Source organism: Cryptomeria japonica, chromosome 3 (genome assembly GCF_030272615.1).
Source record: "Cryptomeria japonica chromosome 3, Sugi_1.0, whole genome shotgun sequence".
Taxonomy (NCBI): domain Eukaryota; kingdom Viridiplantae; phylum Streptophyta; class Pinopsida; order Cupressales; family Cupressaceae; genus Cryptomeria; species Cryptomeria japonica.
In genome coordinates, this window is record NC_081407.1 from 251883376 (window position 1) to 251897962 (window position 14587).

The window sequence follows — 14587 nt, forward strand, 5'->3', positions numbered from 1 at the left end:
TTCCAATCACATGAAATAAAAAATGCGACTCTACGACAATATGACTCTTCCAAGTGTGATAGAAAACTAAGCCCACTCATACCTCAAATATTGTATGAGAGAAGGAATTGATCCTAGGTTAAAGCACATATTAGTCTAGGATCACTTTTTTTAATATTTCAATATGAAGATATTTATAATTCTTAAAAAAATCTCCTTATTCAAATAGAGCTATTTATTTTTTAATTAATGAACATCTACTATTTATAATCTTAAATATAAAAAATAAACTACACTAAATATATACTTCTAAAGAATTTTTAATGTGCCAAGTACTTTCATGCAAGATTTTGAGTTATAGTTTATTTATTTGATCATGAAAAATATATTATTTGAGTTTATACTTTTTGACTAATAAAATCCTTCTTTAATGAACTTGACCTATTTTTCTTCATTTCCCAAATTTGATGCATATTATTGTTTTGAAATTATGTAATGTCTTATAACCCATTTTTATGCTTACATGTACACATGGATATATGCAATTCTTATTTTAATTTGTATAATCTATAAACTTGATTTTCTCAAGGTTAGTTTTCCATCCTAACCATCTAGGATGTGGATCAAATTTTGATAATTTTTGGCAATAATTGTATCTTAAGGAGTTTCACATGACTATGGATTATTTTCATTACATATTATTGCTTATAAACATACTAAATAATTTATAAATATTTCATTTTAATGTTAAGGGAGATGTTTAAATGTGTTAACATTCCTATATGATACAACCCCTAATTGAACTACCCAAAATTATTCTATTTAGTGATACAATATCATGTGATGGGCATGCACTATCATGAGTGACCAACCAATACCTTTAATTGAAAAATGTTTATAAATATATTTAAGTAGTTTCATGTAACAAATTTCATGGAGCCCTAAAAATAGTCATGTTGGTAAAGGGAAAGTGGCAAAAAATCATCATGAAAATAGCCTAGATATTTCATGCCACCCCTCTCCTTTTATTGGCATTTCTAATGGGGAATGTGTTAAATCAAATAATACTACCTCCTTAGTGATAGGAGGATTGCAAGATTTGCAAATCTCACTATGGAAGCTAAAATTGCTAACACCCATAAAATATCCCTCGAGAGAGGAAAAAGAGGCCTAGTCATAGGATTCTAGCTGTAATGATGATGCTAATGAAGACAATGAGAAAATCCTATATGAGCCATTAAACCATATCCCAAGTACTCACTTTCCCACTCCCCACCATATAAAATAGACTCTTATGAAGCCCTAGATGGGATTAACATTCTAAAAGGTTATGATGAGGAGGAAGACAAGGGGCTTGAAGAAAAAGGGACCACTAGTAAGGTGGAAATACCTCTGAATTTGCAAGTTCTTGCTATGGAAAATCTAGGGGTCAGAGTTGAGACACTAGTAAGGAGGAAACACCTTGGAATTGGCACGTTCATGCTATAGAGCTAAAATATCTAAGAGTCAGAATTGAGAATTTAGAAATACCACGGACTTATGTTGGTTGTAAAAGGAATGGAAAAAGAGTTTTCAAACTTAAAAAAGCTTGAGCAACTAGTCAAGATTAACAATTAGAAATACCATGGACTTATGTTGGTTGTAAAAGGAATGGAAAAAGAGTTTTCAAACTTAAAAAAGCTTGAGCAACTAGTCAAGATTAACAATAATATGATGTGCATGGCTATTATTGAATAGTCCCTATGAGAAGTAAAATTGAGAGAAAAGAGAAGAAAAGTGAATCAATCATAATATTCCCTATGATTTCATTTAGGTAATAAGAAAATATTTTCTCTTTTTGATATAAATATGTCTCAAAAATCAATACTTTTAATAAGAATTAATTTTATCTCGGTTATAGCAACAATTTTTCTTTTTTAATTTTAAAAAAATATAAGTGAATCAATCATAATATTCTCTATGTAGATTTTAATTATTTTTTAGACTAGAAAATTATTTTAGTTTTGAACTTATTTTAATACAATGTTTCTTATACTTTCTTTACTTTTATGAGTAATATTTTCCAATACAATAACTTAGATACATACAAAATAAACTTTTTATTTAATAGATATAGAAAATTAACATTGATATTTAGGGAATACATGTTGTTTGTGGGATATTTTATTTATTAATAAATTTAAAATCTAAGAAATTACAATTTAGCCACATTTTTCTCATAATGCATTACTTATTTCACATAACTGTTTTTCTTGTTAACTAAAAAATATAATATGTTAGCATTGTAAATTGTTTACCATAACAATTTCATGCTCTTTTTTCTACTTACCTTAGTGTGATTTCCCCTAGTTCATTTTAAGAACATATATGTTTTATAGTATTCTAAAATTTACTGATAAGCTAGTTCAACTTAATTGTCATCAAATGTGAAATGCCCTAATACTTGGCTCTCCATTTTGGAGGGCCCCTTTTGAGTGGACTCAAGCACCCAACACCCTAGTGTTGCTAAAAGGGATCAAAATTTTGGGCGTTATGAGTGTTGACCTTTACCTTTTGTGGTCCAATCTTTTTCATTGAATTAAATTTTAATTTGTTGGACTATACTTGAAATAACCTTGTTCTCCCTATATAAAGAATATTTTTTGTCCTTCATAACGTCTAATCACTAAACTCTAATACAATCTAGAGAAATCATAAAATGAGTGGGTGATCAATCTATATAGCAACAAGTTACAAGTATTCTACACTCAATTATGGATTCATGTTTATCATTTATTATTATTATTATTATTTTATTGCATTAACATTTGCATGGCTTGTAAAAGAGCATTGCATCGCCACCTTTATGGGGAACTCCTTGAGCGGGTTACATGCCTAAGGTAATATTATCATTTTTACCATTTATTATCGATTCAACCTTTTTCCTTATGAGGGCATGGACTTCATCACTTCTCATTATTGTTGTGGAGGTAGGGATACCGACAAGGTCTGACTCAGTCAATTCCCTTTACACCATAATCATTTTGTCTATTTTTTTTTGTGTCCTAGAGGTGTAGACTTAATAACAAAATAGTTACATATGTTAGTATAGAAAACAATGAGAGATAGTGCTAGACTTTGAATGAACAAAAACTCTTGGAAAAGGGTACCTAGTGCCCTTTTCCTACTACTTTGACCCATATTTTTTGAAGATGGGTGTAGAGCTGCCTGATTTATTTTTTGGTATCTTTTGAAGCCTTCTTTACCTTTAGACACAGTCGCCCAGTGCTTATATCTAACATAGTCATCTCCAAATTTTAGTACCAAGTTTCTCTACATATGTCTTTACTCTAGATCTGCATTATTGTTTCTATTTATTGTTTAATATTTTTTACCTTATATTAGATTTTCATTTTATCTAATTCAATCAAACACACACTTAAGCAATTGCAATCACATGAAATAAAAAATGCAACTCTATGACAATATGACTCTTCCAAGTGTGATAGAAAACTAAGCCCACTCATACCTCAAATATTGTATGAGAGAAGGAATTGATCCTAGGTTAAAGCACATATTAGTCTAGGATCACTTTTTTTAATATTTCAATATGAAGATATTTATAATTCTTAAAAAAATCTCCTTATTCAAACAGAGCTATTTATTTTTTAATTAATGAACATCTACTATTTATAATCTTAAATATAAAAAATAAACTACACTAAATATATACCTCTAATTTTTTTTTAATGTGCCAAGTACTTTCATGCAAGATTTTAAGTTATAGTTTATTTATCTGATCATGAAAAATATATTATTTGAGCTTATACTTTTTGACTAATAAAATCCTTCTTTAATGAACTTGACCTATTTTTCTTCATTTCCCAAATTTGATGCATATTATTGTTTTGAAATTATGTAATGTCTTATAACCCATTTTTATGCTTACATGTACACATGGATATATGCAATTCTTATTTTAATTTGTATAATCTATAAACTTGATTTTCTCAAGGTTAGTTTTCCATCCTAACCATCTAGGATGTGGATCAAATTTTGATAATTTTTGGCAATAATTGTATCTTAAGGAGTTTCACATGACTATGGATTATTTTCATTACATATTATTGCTTATAAACATACTAAATAATTTATAAATATTTCATTTTAATGTTAAGGGAGATGTTTAAATGTGTTAACATTCCTATATGATACAACCCTAGTTGAACTACCCAAAATTATTCTATTTAGTGATACAATATCATGTGATGGGCATGCACTACCATGAGTGACCAACCAACACCTTTAATTGAAAAATGTTTATAAATATATTTAAGTAGTTTCATGTAACAAATTTCATGGAGCCCTAAAAATAGCCATGTTGGTAGAGGGAAAGTGGCAAAAAATCATCATGAAAATAGCCTAGATATTTCATGCCACCCCTCTCCTGTTATTGGCATTTCTAATGGGGAATGTGTTAAATCAAATAATACTACCTCCTTAGTGATAGGAGGACTGTAGGATTTGCAAATCTCACTATGGAAGCTAAAATTGCTAACACCCATAAAATATCCCTCAAGAGAGGAAAAAGAGGCCTAGTCATAGGATTCTAGCTCTAATGATGATGCTAAAGAAGACAATGAGAAAATCCTATATGAGCCATTAAACCATATCCCAAGTACTCACTTTCCCACTCCCCACCATATAAAATAGACTCTTATGAAGCCCTAGATGGGATTAACATTCTAAAAGGTTATGATGAGGAGGAAGACAAGGGGCTTGAAGAAAAAGGGACCACTAGTAAGGTGGAAATACCTCTGAATTTGCAAGTTCTTGCTATGGAAAATCTAGGGGTCAGAGTTGAGACACTAGTAAGGAGGAAACACCTTGGAATTGGCACGTTCATGCTATAGAGCTAAAATATCTAAGAGTCAGAATTGAGAATTTAGAAATACCACGGACTTACGTTGGTTGTAAAAGGAATGGAAAAAGAGTTTTCAAACTTAAAAATGCTTGAGCAACTAGTCAAGATTAACAATAATATGATGTGCATGGCTATTATTGAATAGTCACTATGGGAAGTAAAATTGAGAGAAAAGAGAAGAAAAGTAGTCCTCAGAATAGGGATGAAGACAAGAAGAGAGGGAAGAAGATGATATCTTTGACGGCTTGAGATGGTAGCTTGGACGAGGTAGTTGAAGACTAGGACACTATTATTAGAGCCTTCAAGTTTCTTAAGTTGCTCTATTTTTTGTTACTACAAATTTAATTTTTGTTGGACTCTACATTAATAAAAAAAATTATGTATTTGTTTTGCTAGCTTGATCTCCAAACCTTTCACTTTGAAGGATTTTGATTCTACATTATAAGGGTTGAGGCCCCTTCCCCCACCTAAATTAATAAAAACCAAATTGCACAGACAATCTCATTTGTTAATAAAATGGTAGAAATAAAATTGTATGGAATTCAATCTAATATATGGAGTAGGTGATCGTACAATAGTATATCCCACAATTTGGCCTAATTGGGACATTTGAAATCAACATTTTTTGGATATTTGAAACAATAAAAATTATTTTTTTATAGATGATTCAAGCCAGTAAGATGTGTCATTTTCTATGTAGTTTCAAGTTATAAATTTTTGAATTTCCAAAAGAATTATTTCAATCATTTTTATTTTTATAGTATAATATTATTTTAGACGAAATGAAATTCCTCCACATCACATAATTTTCACTATAAATAAAAATTTCCAAGAACTTCTCACAACTAGATCATTAATTTTAATGTTTAACACTAGATATATTTTGTAATTATTTATAAAATACTTGAGTTATTATTAATTGTTGAATTAGTACTAACAATATAATACTAATGCCTTCAATAGAGTCCATTAGTTTTCTAATTCATTTCATAAATATATACTCACAAATAAATAAATATATATCTACTTCAATTCATAATCATACTTAACCTATTATTTTCAAAATTGAGAAGCTCAACATATCTGTGCAAGAAATATAGTAAAACAAGGCATATAATTTTAAGTTTCAATTGATTCGTATCAAAATGCTGCTGCATGCTTTGTAGTGCAATGCTTGTTTATTCTGCTAAATCTTGATAATGTTTGAACACCTCTAAGCAATCCAACCAGTTTGCTGCATACCAATCTATTGCGGAATATAAAGAATACAGTTAAATTAATTGGTTTTTCTACAGTTTCTGCGCACTTCACCACTGGTAACGGTAAGAGGTTTGATGTTTGCCATATTCACCATGGCAGTAGCAAAATCACGGAAGAAAGTATTTTGATTTGTAGCATACGAAGTAACCAAAGAATTGGTGAATCCTCCATTGAACAGTTCCTGGTCAGAATGAAGAAGTCCTTTCTGTACTCTCAGATTTTTGTAGGAGTTGTTATCAAAGGCAATGGGAGTTTGAACTGTTGGAAGTGGAAAACACTCTGAGAGGGGGGGGTGAATCAGAGTGTGACAAATTTTAATGAGTTATACTTTTATGGACCTTGACAATTTTAATTCACTGTGTGCACAGATGGCTGAGACTTAACACATTGTTGAAACAAATTAATGCAGTATGAAGTATATCATTGAACCAACTAAAACATTTGATTCAGACCTTGTTTTAAAACAATGGTATTAAAATACTACACAAACTTGAAACATTAAAACAGTACTTTCAATATTGCATTACATAAATCCAACTAAACAGAGTATGAGATAAAGAGGACTAAAAATATGATGTATCAGAGCATACACTAGTAAAACAGAATGAAACACGACAATGCACATAACACAATATTTTTCATGAGTGGAAAACCCTCTTGGGGTAGAAAAACCACTCGGAAGATCCCTTATATTGATTCAAAAAGAGCACCAACTCAGTTCACATGTTTTAGAAACCACAAGGCCTCAAGGAGCACCAACCCCTCTTCTTATCAATGAATATTTCAACTCGAGCTTACAACCACTGGTGATTTTATGCATGCATTTTATTCTTGCAGTCACAAAACCATCAGGGATTGAAGCGAGAATATTTTACCAGTCTGTACATATGAATAATTTTGCAACAATATTCTTCAAGGATAAAATTAACACTATCCAATCTCTGACAAAAATCTAGTTTCAAATCATTAAAGCCTCATATGCTCTGAACAATATGGTTTCGAAAAACCCTGAACAATATGGTTTCACATCAACAAAGTTTCATATACTCTGTAACAAAAACAGAGTATTGATTCTTAAGAAACCCCTTGGCTGTGACTGGTAATCTACTGCACTGTTTAAAATGTTATCACTTTCTTCACACTTGTCTCACTGTATCTCACTGTTTTTTACATCTCATCTATTCTGAGAATCAAACGTTTTATATATGCCAAAAACAACAGACAAGTCTTCATAAGAAACTCACGAAGTAGTTTGCAAAACCCACGTTAGGGTTGAGAGAAAGAAACTGTTTTACGGTACACAGTTACAGCAACTGTTTTCCTTTCATTTTAAATAAACAACTCTTCTTCAATTAACAGAAGATAAACAACAATAACTCTTTCATTCTTTTTCATTTCCAAAATAAAACTGGAATGAACAAAACATTTACCATAACTGATTCGAAAAATCACCAGAGAGTAACAAGTTTTCTCCATTTCGTCCATTAATTTGCTCTTGTACAAAATAAAGTTATAGAGAATACCTGTCATTGAAGACCATAAAAAAACTATAGAAAAGCGACGGCCGAATCCACATAATCTTCATTTTATGCCAACGAACAGAGTCAAAAATACTATCAATCGAAAGCTTGCACTGGACTGGTAAACATATCAAAAACCCATATGCAGATTTCAAGGAAACGTTCCACATTTTCCGCATAATATACAGTGATAGCTAGGGTTTGAAGAATGTAGAGATGAAATGCGAACAATCAAACTTCTTTTCCAAGCTTAACCAAGACTGAGCATCCGTAAAAAATGAAAAAGAAACTTATTTGAAGTCCACATTACGTTGCCCACCACGTGGATCATTATTTCCAAGACATAAGTGCTTAGTCAAATAACATGTGCATTTATCCTTTACTGCCACGCAACCATCCATATTGCCCGATGGGAGTCAAAAAATTAACCATGATTAGGAACTAGCCACTACGTATACTTTTTGGCATCAAGGTCAAATCAGGGTCAACAAACTCCCCCTTTGTCCTTGATGACAAAAACCATACCAACAATGATCTAAACAGAATAGGCAATCTGGAAAACTGTAATTATTAAAAAGATCAAGTGTCAAAGAAAAAATGACACAATATACTGCCCATAAGACCTGTTAGATATCAAAATCTGTGATGCAATGATAACCTGTATAGCACCAAGCCCAAAAACTGTGCTGAGCAAACAACTGTCCAAAATCTGAGCTGAATACAAAAACTGTAACATGATCAAAACCTGTATAGCCTTTAATCCCAAAACTGTAACATGAATACAAAACTGTAACATCAAAACCTGTGTAGCCTAAATCCCAAAAACAAAAAATCTGATCAAAATCTGATCAAAACCTGTATAGCCTTTAATCCCAAAACTGTAACATGAATACAAAACTGTAACATCAAAACCTGTGTAGCCTGAATCCCAAAACCAAAAATCTGATCAAAATCTGAGAAAATCTGAGCTGAGCAAACACTGAGCAAACAAGATATAGACCACTGAGCAAACAAGATATAAAGTACCAGATGACAATTTTCTCCCCCTTTTTGTCTCAAGGACAAAGAATATAGAGTACCAGATGACAACACATTGTTGCGCAGAAGAGAGCTATGCTCCCCCTTAATATGTGCAGGGACTAAGAATGGAAGACTGAGAGAAGACTCCCAACCGATCGCGAAGCCTCTCAAATGTGTCTTTAGATAAAGCTTTTGTAAATATATCAGCAACTTGAGCTTGTGAAGGAACAAACACTAATTGAAACTCATTAGCCAACACCTGATCTCGTAAAAAATGGAGTTTAATGGCAACATGTTTAGTACGAGAGTGCATAATAGGATTTTTTGAAAGATCAATTGCACTAGTATTGTCACAATAGATTGAAATGGGCTTAATAGTAGAAATGCCCATATCAGTAATTTGATGAGACATCCATATCAGTTGTGTGCAACATGCAGTGGCTGCTATATATTCTGACTCTGCGGTGGACAGAGTGACACAATCTTGCTTTTTACTGTGCCACGCAACAAGACAATCACCAAGAAAGAAGGCAGCTCCACTGGTGCTTTTACGATCATCTAGACAACCGGCCCAATCAAAATCAGTGAAGCCAACAAGAGTGAAGTCATTAGTACGGGGATACCAAAGACCATAATCTAGTGTGCCTTGAACATATCTAAAGACTCGTTTTACAGCATTCAAATGAGATTGTTGAGGTGCAGATTGAAAGCGAGAGACTAGACTAACTGCAAACATTAAATCTGGTCGAGATGCGGTTAAATATAATAGACTTCCTATCTTTGACCTGTACTCAGATTGATTTACTGTAGGTGAGTCATCAGATTTGGTCAATTTACAGCCTGTTTCCATTGGAGTGCTGACTGGTTTACAATCTGCCATATTAAATTTTCTAATCATCTCTTTGGCATATTTAGTTTGTGAAAAGAAGATACCTTGCTGAAGTTGTAACACTTGAAGACCAAGAAAGAAATTCAGTTCCCCAAACATAGACATTTCAAACTCAGATTCCATGATTTTAGAGAACTTTTTGGATAAAGAGTCATTATTACAGCCAAAAATGATATCATCTACATATATCACAACCACTAGGACATCATTACCTTCGAGTTTAACATATAAGTTGCTATCTACAGCACCTCTAGTGAATCCATTTGCTTTAAGATGATTATCCAGTCTAGAATACCAAGCTCTTGGAGCCTGTTTAAGGCCATAGAGTGCTTTCTTTAATCTGTATACACAATCAGATTTGTCTGCAACTTCAAAACCTTCCGGCTGTTCCATATAAACTTCTTCATCAAGATAACCATTCAGAAAGGCAGTTTTGACATCCATCTGATAAACTTTAAATTTTTTATAGCAAGAGTATGCAAGAAAAATTCCGATTGATTCTAATCTAGCTACTGGTGCAAATGTTTCTCCAAAATCTATTCCTTCCTGCTGAGCATAACCTTTACACACAAAACGAGCTTTATTTCTAACAACCTTCCCAGATTCATCAAGCTTATTTCTAAATATCCATTTGCCTCCTATCACATTCTTATCATCTGGCCTAGGTACTAATTCCCAAGTTTGGTTTTTCTCTATTTGACTGATTTCATCTTTCATTGCATTTAACCAACATTCATCAGATAAAGCATCAGAAACATTTTTGGGTTCAAAATCAGTTACCAAACAAAAATGTTCAGCCAATTGAGCTTGTTCAGTTGTTTTTGCCCTTCTCCTAGTCAAAATACCTGCATCTATATTGCCAATAACTTGACTTTGAGGATGTCTCTTTGTTATAATTTTTGAGGGTGTATAATGAAGAGTACCTGTCTCTGCATTTGAATTCTCTGTATTTTCTTCATCAGAACTTGATGAATTATTTTTCTTTTCTGTTTCTGCAGGTTTAGGAACTTGATCAACCTTTGTTAAAGTAATTTCCTCTTCCTCAATATCCTGCAAATCATTACTTAACAAAAATTGTTCATCAAACCTTACATTTATTGTTTCAACAATTTTATTCAGTCTATTATTGAAACATCTATAGGCTTTGCTATGAGTAGAGTATCCAAGAAAGATACCCTCATCAGTTTTAGCCTCAAAATTTCCTAGATTTTCTTCATCTCTTTTTAGATAACATTTGGCACCAAAAATCTTGAAATATTTGATAGAAGCAGCTTTTCCATACCAAAGTTCATAAGGAGTAAAGGTAGATTTTACCCTAATTTGTACACGATTCAAAATGTAAACAGCTATGTGTACAGCTTCTTTCCAATACCTATCTGGTAGATATGCTTCATTAAGCATTGTGCGAGCCATTTCTTTGACTGTTCTATTTTTTCTCTCAACTACTCCATTCTGTTGAGGTGTACGAGTAGCAGCATATTGCCTCTTAATACCATGTCTTTCACAGTAATCAATGAATTCTTGTGAAGTGAATTCACCACCCTTGTCTGATCTCAAGCATTTCAATTTTAGATCAGATTCTCGTTCAACCATTTTTCTGAAAATCTTAAACCTATCAAATGCTTCGGATTTGTGTTTAAGGAAAGTGACCCATACCATTCTGGTATAGTCATCAACAAAAAGCATAAAATATTTTTCACCATTTAGAGACTGTGTCCTTGTAGGACCACATAAGTCTGTGTGAACAAGCTGTAATGGTCTAGTAGAAGAATGTTCTTTAGGTTTGAAAGACACTTTTGTTTGCTTTCCTTTCAAACATGCTTTACAAACTGAATTGAATGGTTTATTCAAAATTGGCAAACCTCTAACATTCTGATTTTTACTGATTCTAACCAGATTGTCAAAATTTATATGTCCTAGGCGTTTATGCCATAACCAATTTTCTTCTATTTGACCCATAAGACAAATGCCTTCATTATTCTCATAGTCAGTGGAATCAAGCAGACTATAGACATTGCCAATTGTTCTCAAACCAGCAGCAACAGTTTTACCAGATTTATTTTTGATAGTACAGTCTTGAGAACTAAAAGATACACTGTAACCACTATCACAAATTTGACTGACACTCAATAAATTGTGCTTTAACCCTTCAACAAAGTACACATCATGAATAGGAGTATCATCATTTAGCAATAATGTACCTTTACCTCGTACATAAGCTCCTGAATTATCCCCAAAGCGTACAAAGCCACCATTAAAGTCTTCAAGATGCAGAAATTTATTTCTATCTCCTGTCATATGGTGTGAACAACCACTGTCCAACACCCATAAAGATTTCTTATTTGAGAAAAGTGCAGTTTGCACTATCATTGATTGCTCAATACCAGGTACAAACTTAGGTTTCCATATTTTATTAGGACTTGCCTTTGTTTTGCACTGTATAGTAGTATGCCCAAAAGTATTACACTTATTACACTTTAACATGTTTGGAAAGTCATACCCTTGATTGTAACCAAACATAGGAGATCTTTGTTGCAGAAATCTGCAAGTATTAACCTTATGACCAAACCTATTGCAATAAAAACAGTATCCATGAAAGAAGCCAAACCTAAAAGGTTTTGTTCTGTTATAAGTCTGAAATGTTTTTCTAGTTGCTGACTTAGTGTTCTGTCTTGATGATTCAGCTTTATCAAACCCCAAACTAGCCAAATCTTTATGCAACTTTTGCTTGCTCAAGATATCATTTAGATGTATTGTACTTTCATACTGTTCAATTTGTTTTTGAAATTTTGTGGACTGTTGTTCTAATGTTTCAATTTTCTTTTCTCTTTCTTCAAGAAGGGACTTCAAGTTTGAAGTCACTAAATTTGCATCATTTAACTCAACTTGTAAAATCTGATTTGAATTTTCATATGAGGCTACAAGTTTTTTTAACCTCTTTATTTCTTTTAAGGCACACAACAATTCTCCTTCAAGATCTATTTCTCCTTGATCTAGATCTTCAAATTCATTTTTTGTTTTGCTAGTTACATCTTCTAATTCTGCCATAAATAGAGTTTCATCACCTTCACAAGGTGAATCATCTGATTCATTTCCAGAGTCTTCTTTAGTAAAAAGACTCTTCTTTTTCTTGAAGGTATTAAATCTCCTTTTAGAATTCCACATTTTCTTTTTGTAGAATTTTTCTGGTTTTTCCTCTTCACTATTTTGATCACTTAGAGGACATTGAGCAGCAAAGTGTCCAGCTTTGCCACAATTAAAGCACTTAAAAGGTAATTTACCCTTATATTTCTTTTTTAGTTTTCTAACAAAAAGGGCTTCTATAGCATCTGAAAGTTCAGATTCACTATCAAGTTCTTCTTTCTTTTCTACTTTAAAAGCTGTTTCTTTTGAAGAAGAAGGATTATTACCTATCCTCATCTCATAGGCAGTAAGAATGCTTTGAAGGTTATCAAGTGTCATGGTAGAAAAACTTTTCTTTTCTTCTAAGGTTGAAACCTTAGTTTCAAACTTGGGTAACAAGGTTCTAATCACTTTATTGACAACTTCCTTTTCTTCAACCTCTTCACCAAGACCCTTTCTCGAATTTACAATTTCATCAACTCTAAGAAAATAGCTTGCTACTGTTTCATCTTCTTTCATTCTTAAAGATTCAAACTGATTTTTTAGTGTAAGGATTTTAGACTCCTTAACCTTAGCATCCCCTTGATAAATGGTTTCAAGTTTTTTCCAAATATCATAAGCAGAAGAACAGTGCATGACTTTAACAAAAACATCTTTAGTGAGACCACATAAGAGAGCATGCTTAGCTCTGGCATTTAACTCATACTTGGTTTTATCATCAGGATCAGTAGGAATAATGGAAGGAACTGTGTATTTTGTAATCACAATATTCCACACATTAAGATCAACTGAAATGAGATAAGTTTCCATTCTAATCTTCCAGAACACATAATCAGTTCCATCAAAAAGAGGAGCTCTTGAAAGTGAAGCACCTTCCTGAGTTTGAGCCATAAAAAAACTTCCAAATGACCAAGAACAATCCCTAGGACAGACCTATATGAGGGACCCTAAGCTCTGATACCACTTGTTGGAAGTGGAAAACACTCTGAGAGGGGGGGGTGAATCAGAGTGTGACAAATTTTAATGAGTTATACTTTTATGGACCTTGACAATTTTAATTCACTGTGTGCACAGATGGCTGAGACTTAACACATTGTTGAAACAAATTAATGCAGTATGAACTATATCATTGAACCAACTAAAACATTTGATTCAGACCTTGTTTTAAAACAATGGTATTAAAATATTACACAAACTTGAAACATTAAAACAGTACTTTCAATATTGCATTACATAAATCCAACTAAACAGAGTATGAGATAAAGAGGACTAAAAATATGATGTATCAGAGCATACACTAGTAAAACAAAATGAAACACGACAATGCACATAACACAATATTTTTCATGAGTGGAAAACCCTCTTGGGGTAGAAAAACCACTCGGAAGATCCCTTATATTGATTCAAAAAGAGCACCAACTCAGTTCACATGTTTTAGAAACCACAAGGCCTCAAGGAGAACCAACCCCTCTTCTTATCAATGAATATTTCAACTCGAGCTTACAACCACTGGTGATTTTATGCATGCATTTTATTCTTGCAGTCACAAAACCATCAGGGATTGAAGCGAGAATATTTTACCAGTCTGTACATATGAATAATTTTGCAACAATATTCTTCAAGGATAAAATTAACACTATCCAATCTCTGACAAAAATCTAGTTTCAAATCATTAAAGCCTCATATGCTCTGAATAATATGGTTTCGAAAAACCCTGAACAATATGGTTTCACATCAACAAAGTTTCATATACTCTGTAACAAAAACAGAGTATTGATTCTTAAGAAACCCCTTGGCTGTGACTGGTAATCTACTGCACTGTTTAAAATGTTATCACTTTCTTCACACTTGTCTCACTGTATCTCACTGTTTTTTACACCTCATCTGTTCTGA

General features: G+C 32.5%; 1 protein-coding gene across 1 annotated transcript in view; it reads right to left on the reverse strand.

The window, feature by feature from the left end:
* Positions 1–6158: 6158 nt before the first annotated feature.
* Positions 6159–14587, reverse strand: part of LOC131037427 (cationic peroxidase 1-like) — a 47310-nt gene continuing 38881 nt past the window's right edge. The window contains exons 5-6 of the mRNA XM_057969570.2: positions 11228–11231; positions 6159–6400 (exon numbers count right to left, since the gene is read on the reverse strand). Of these exons, the coding sequence (XP_057825553.2) occupies positions 6159–6400; positions 11228–11231 (246 nt within the window). The remainder of the gene's footprint in view (positions 6401–11227; positions 11232–14587) is intronic.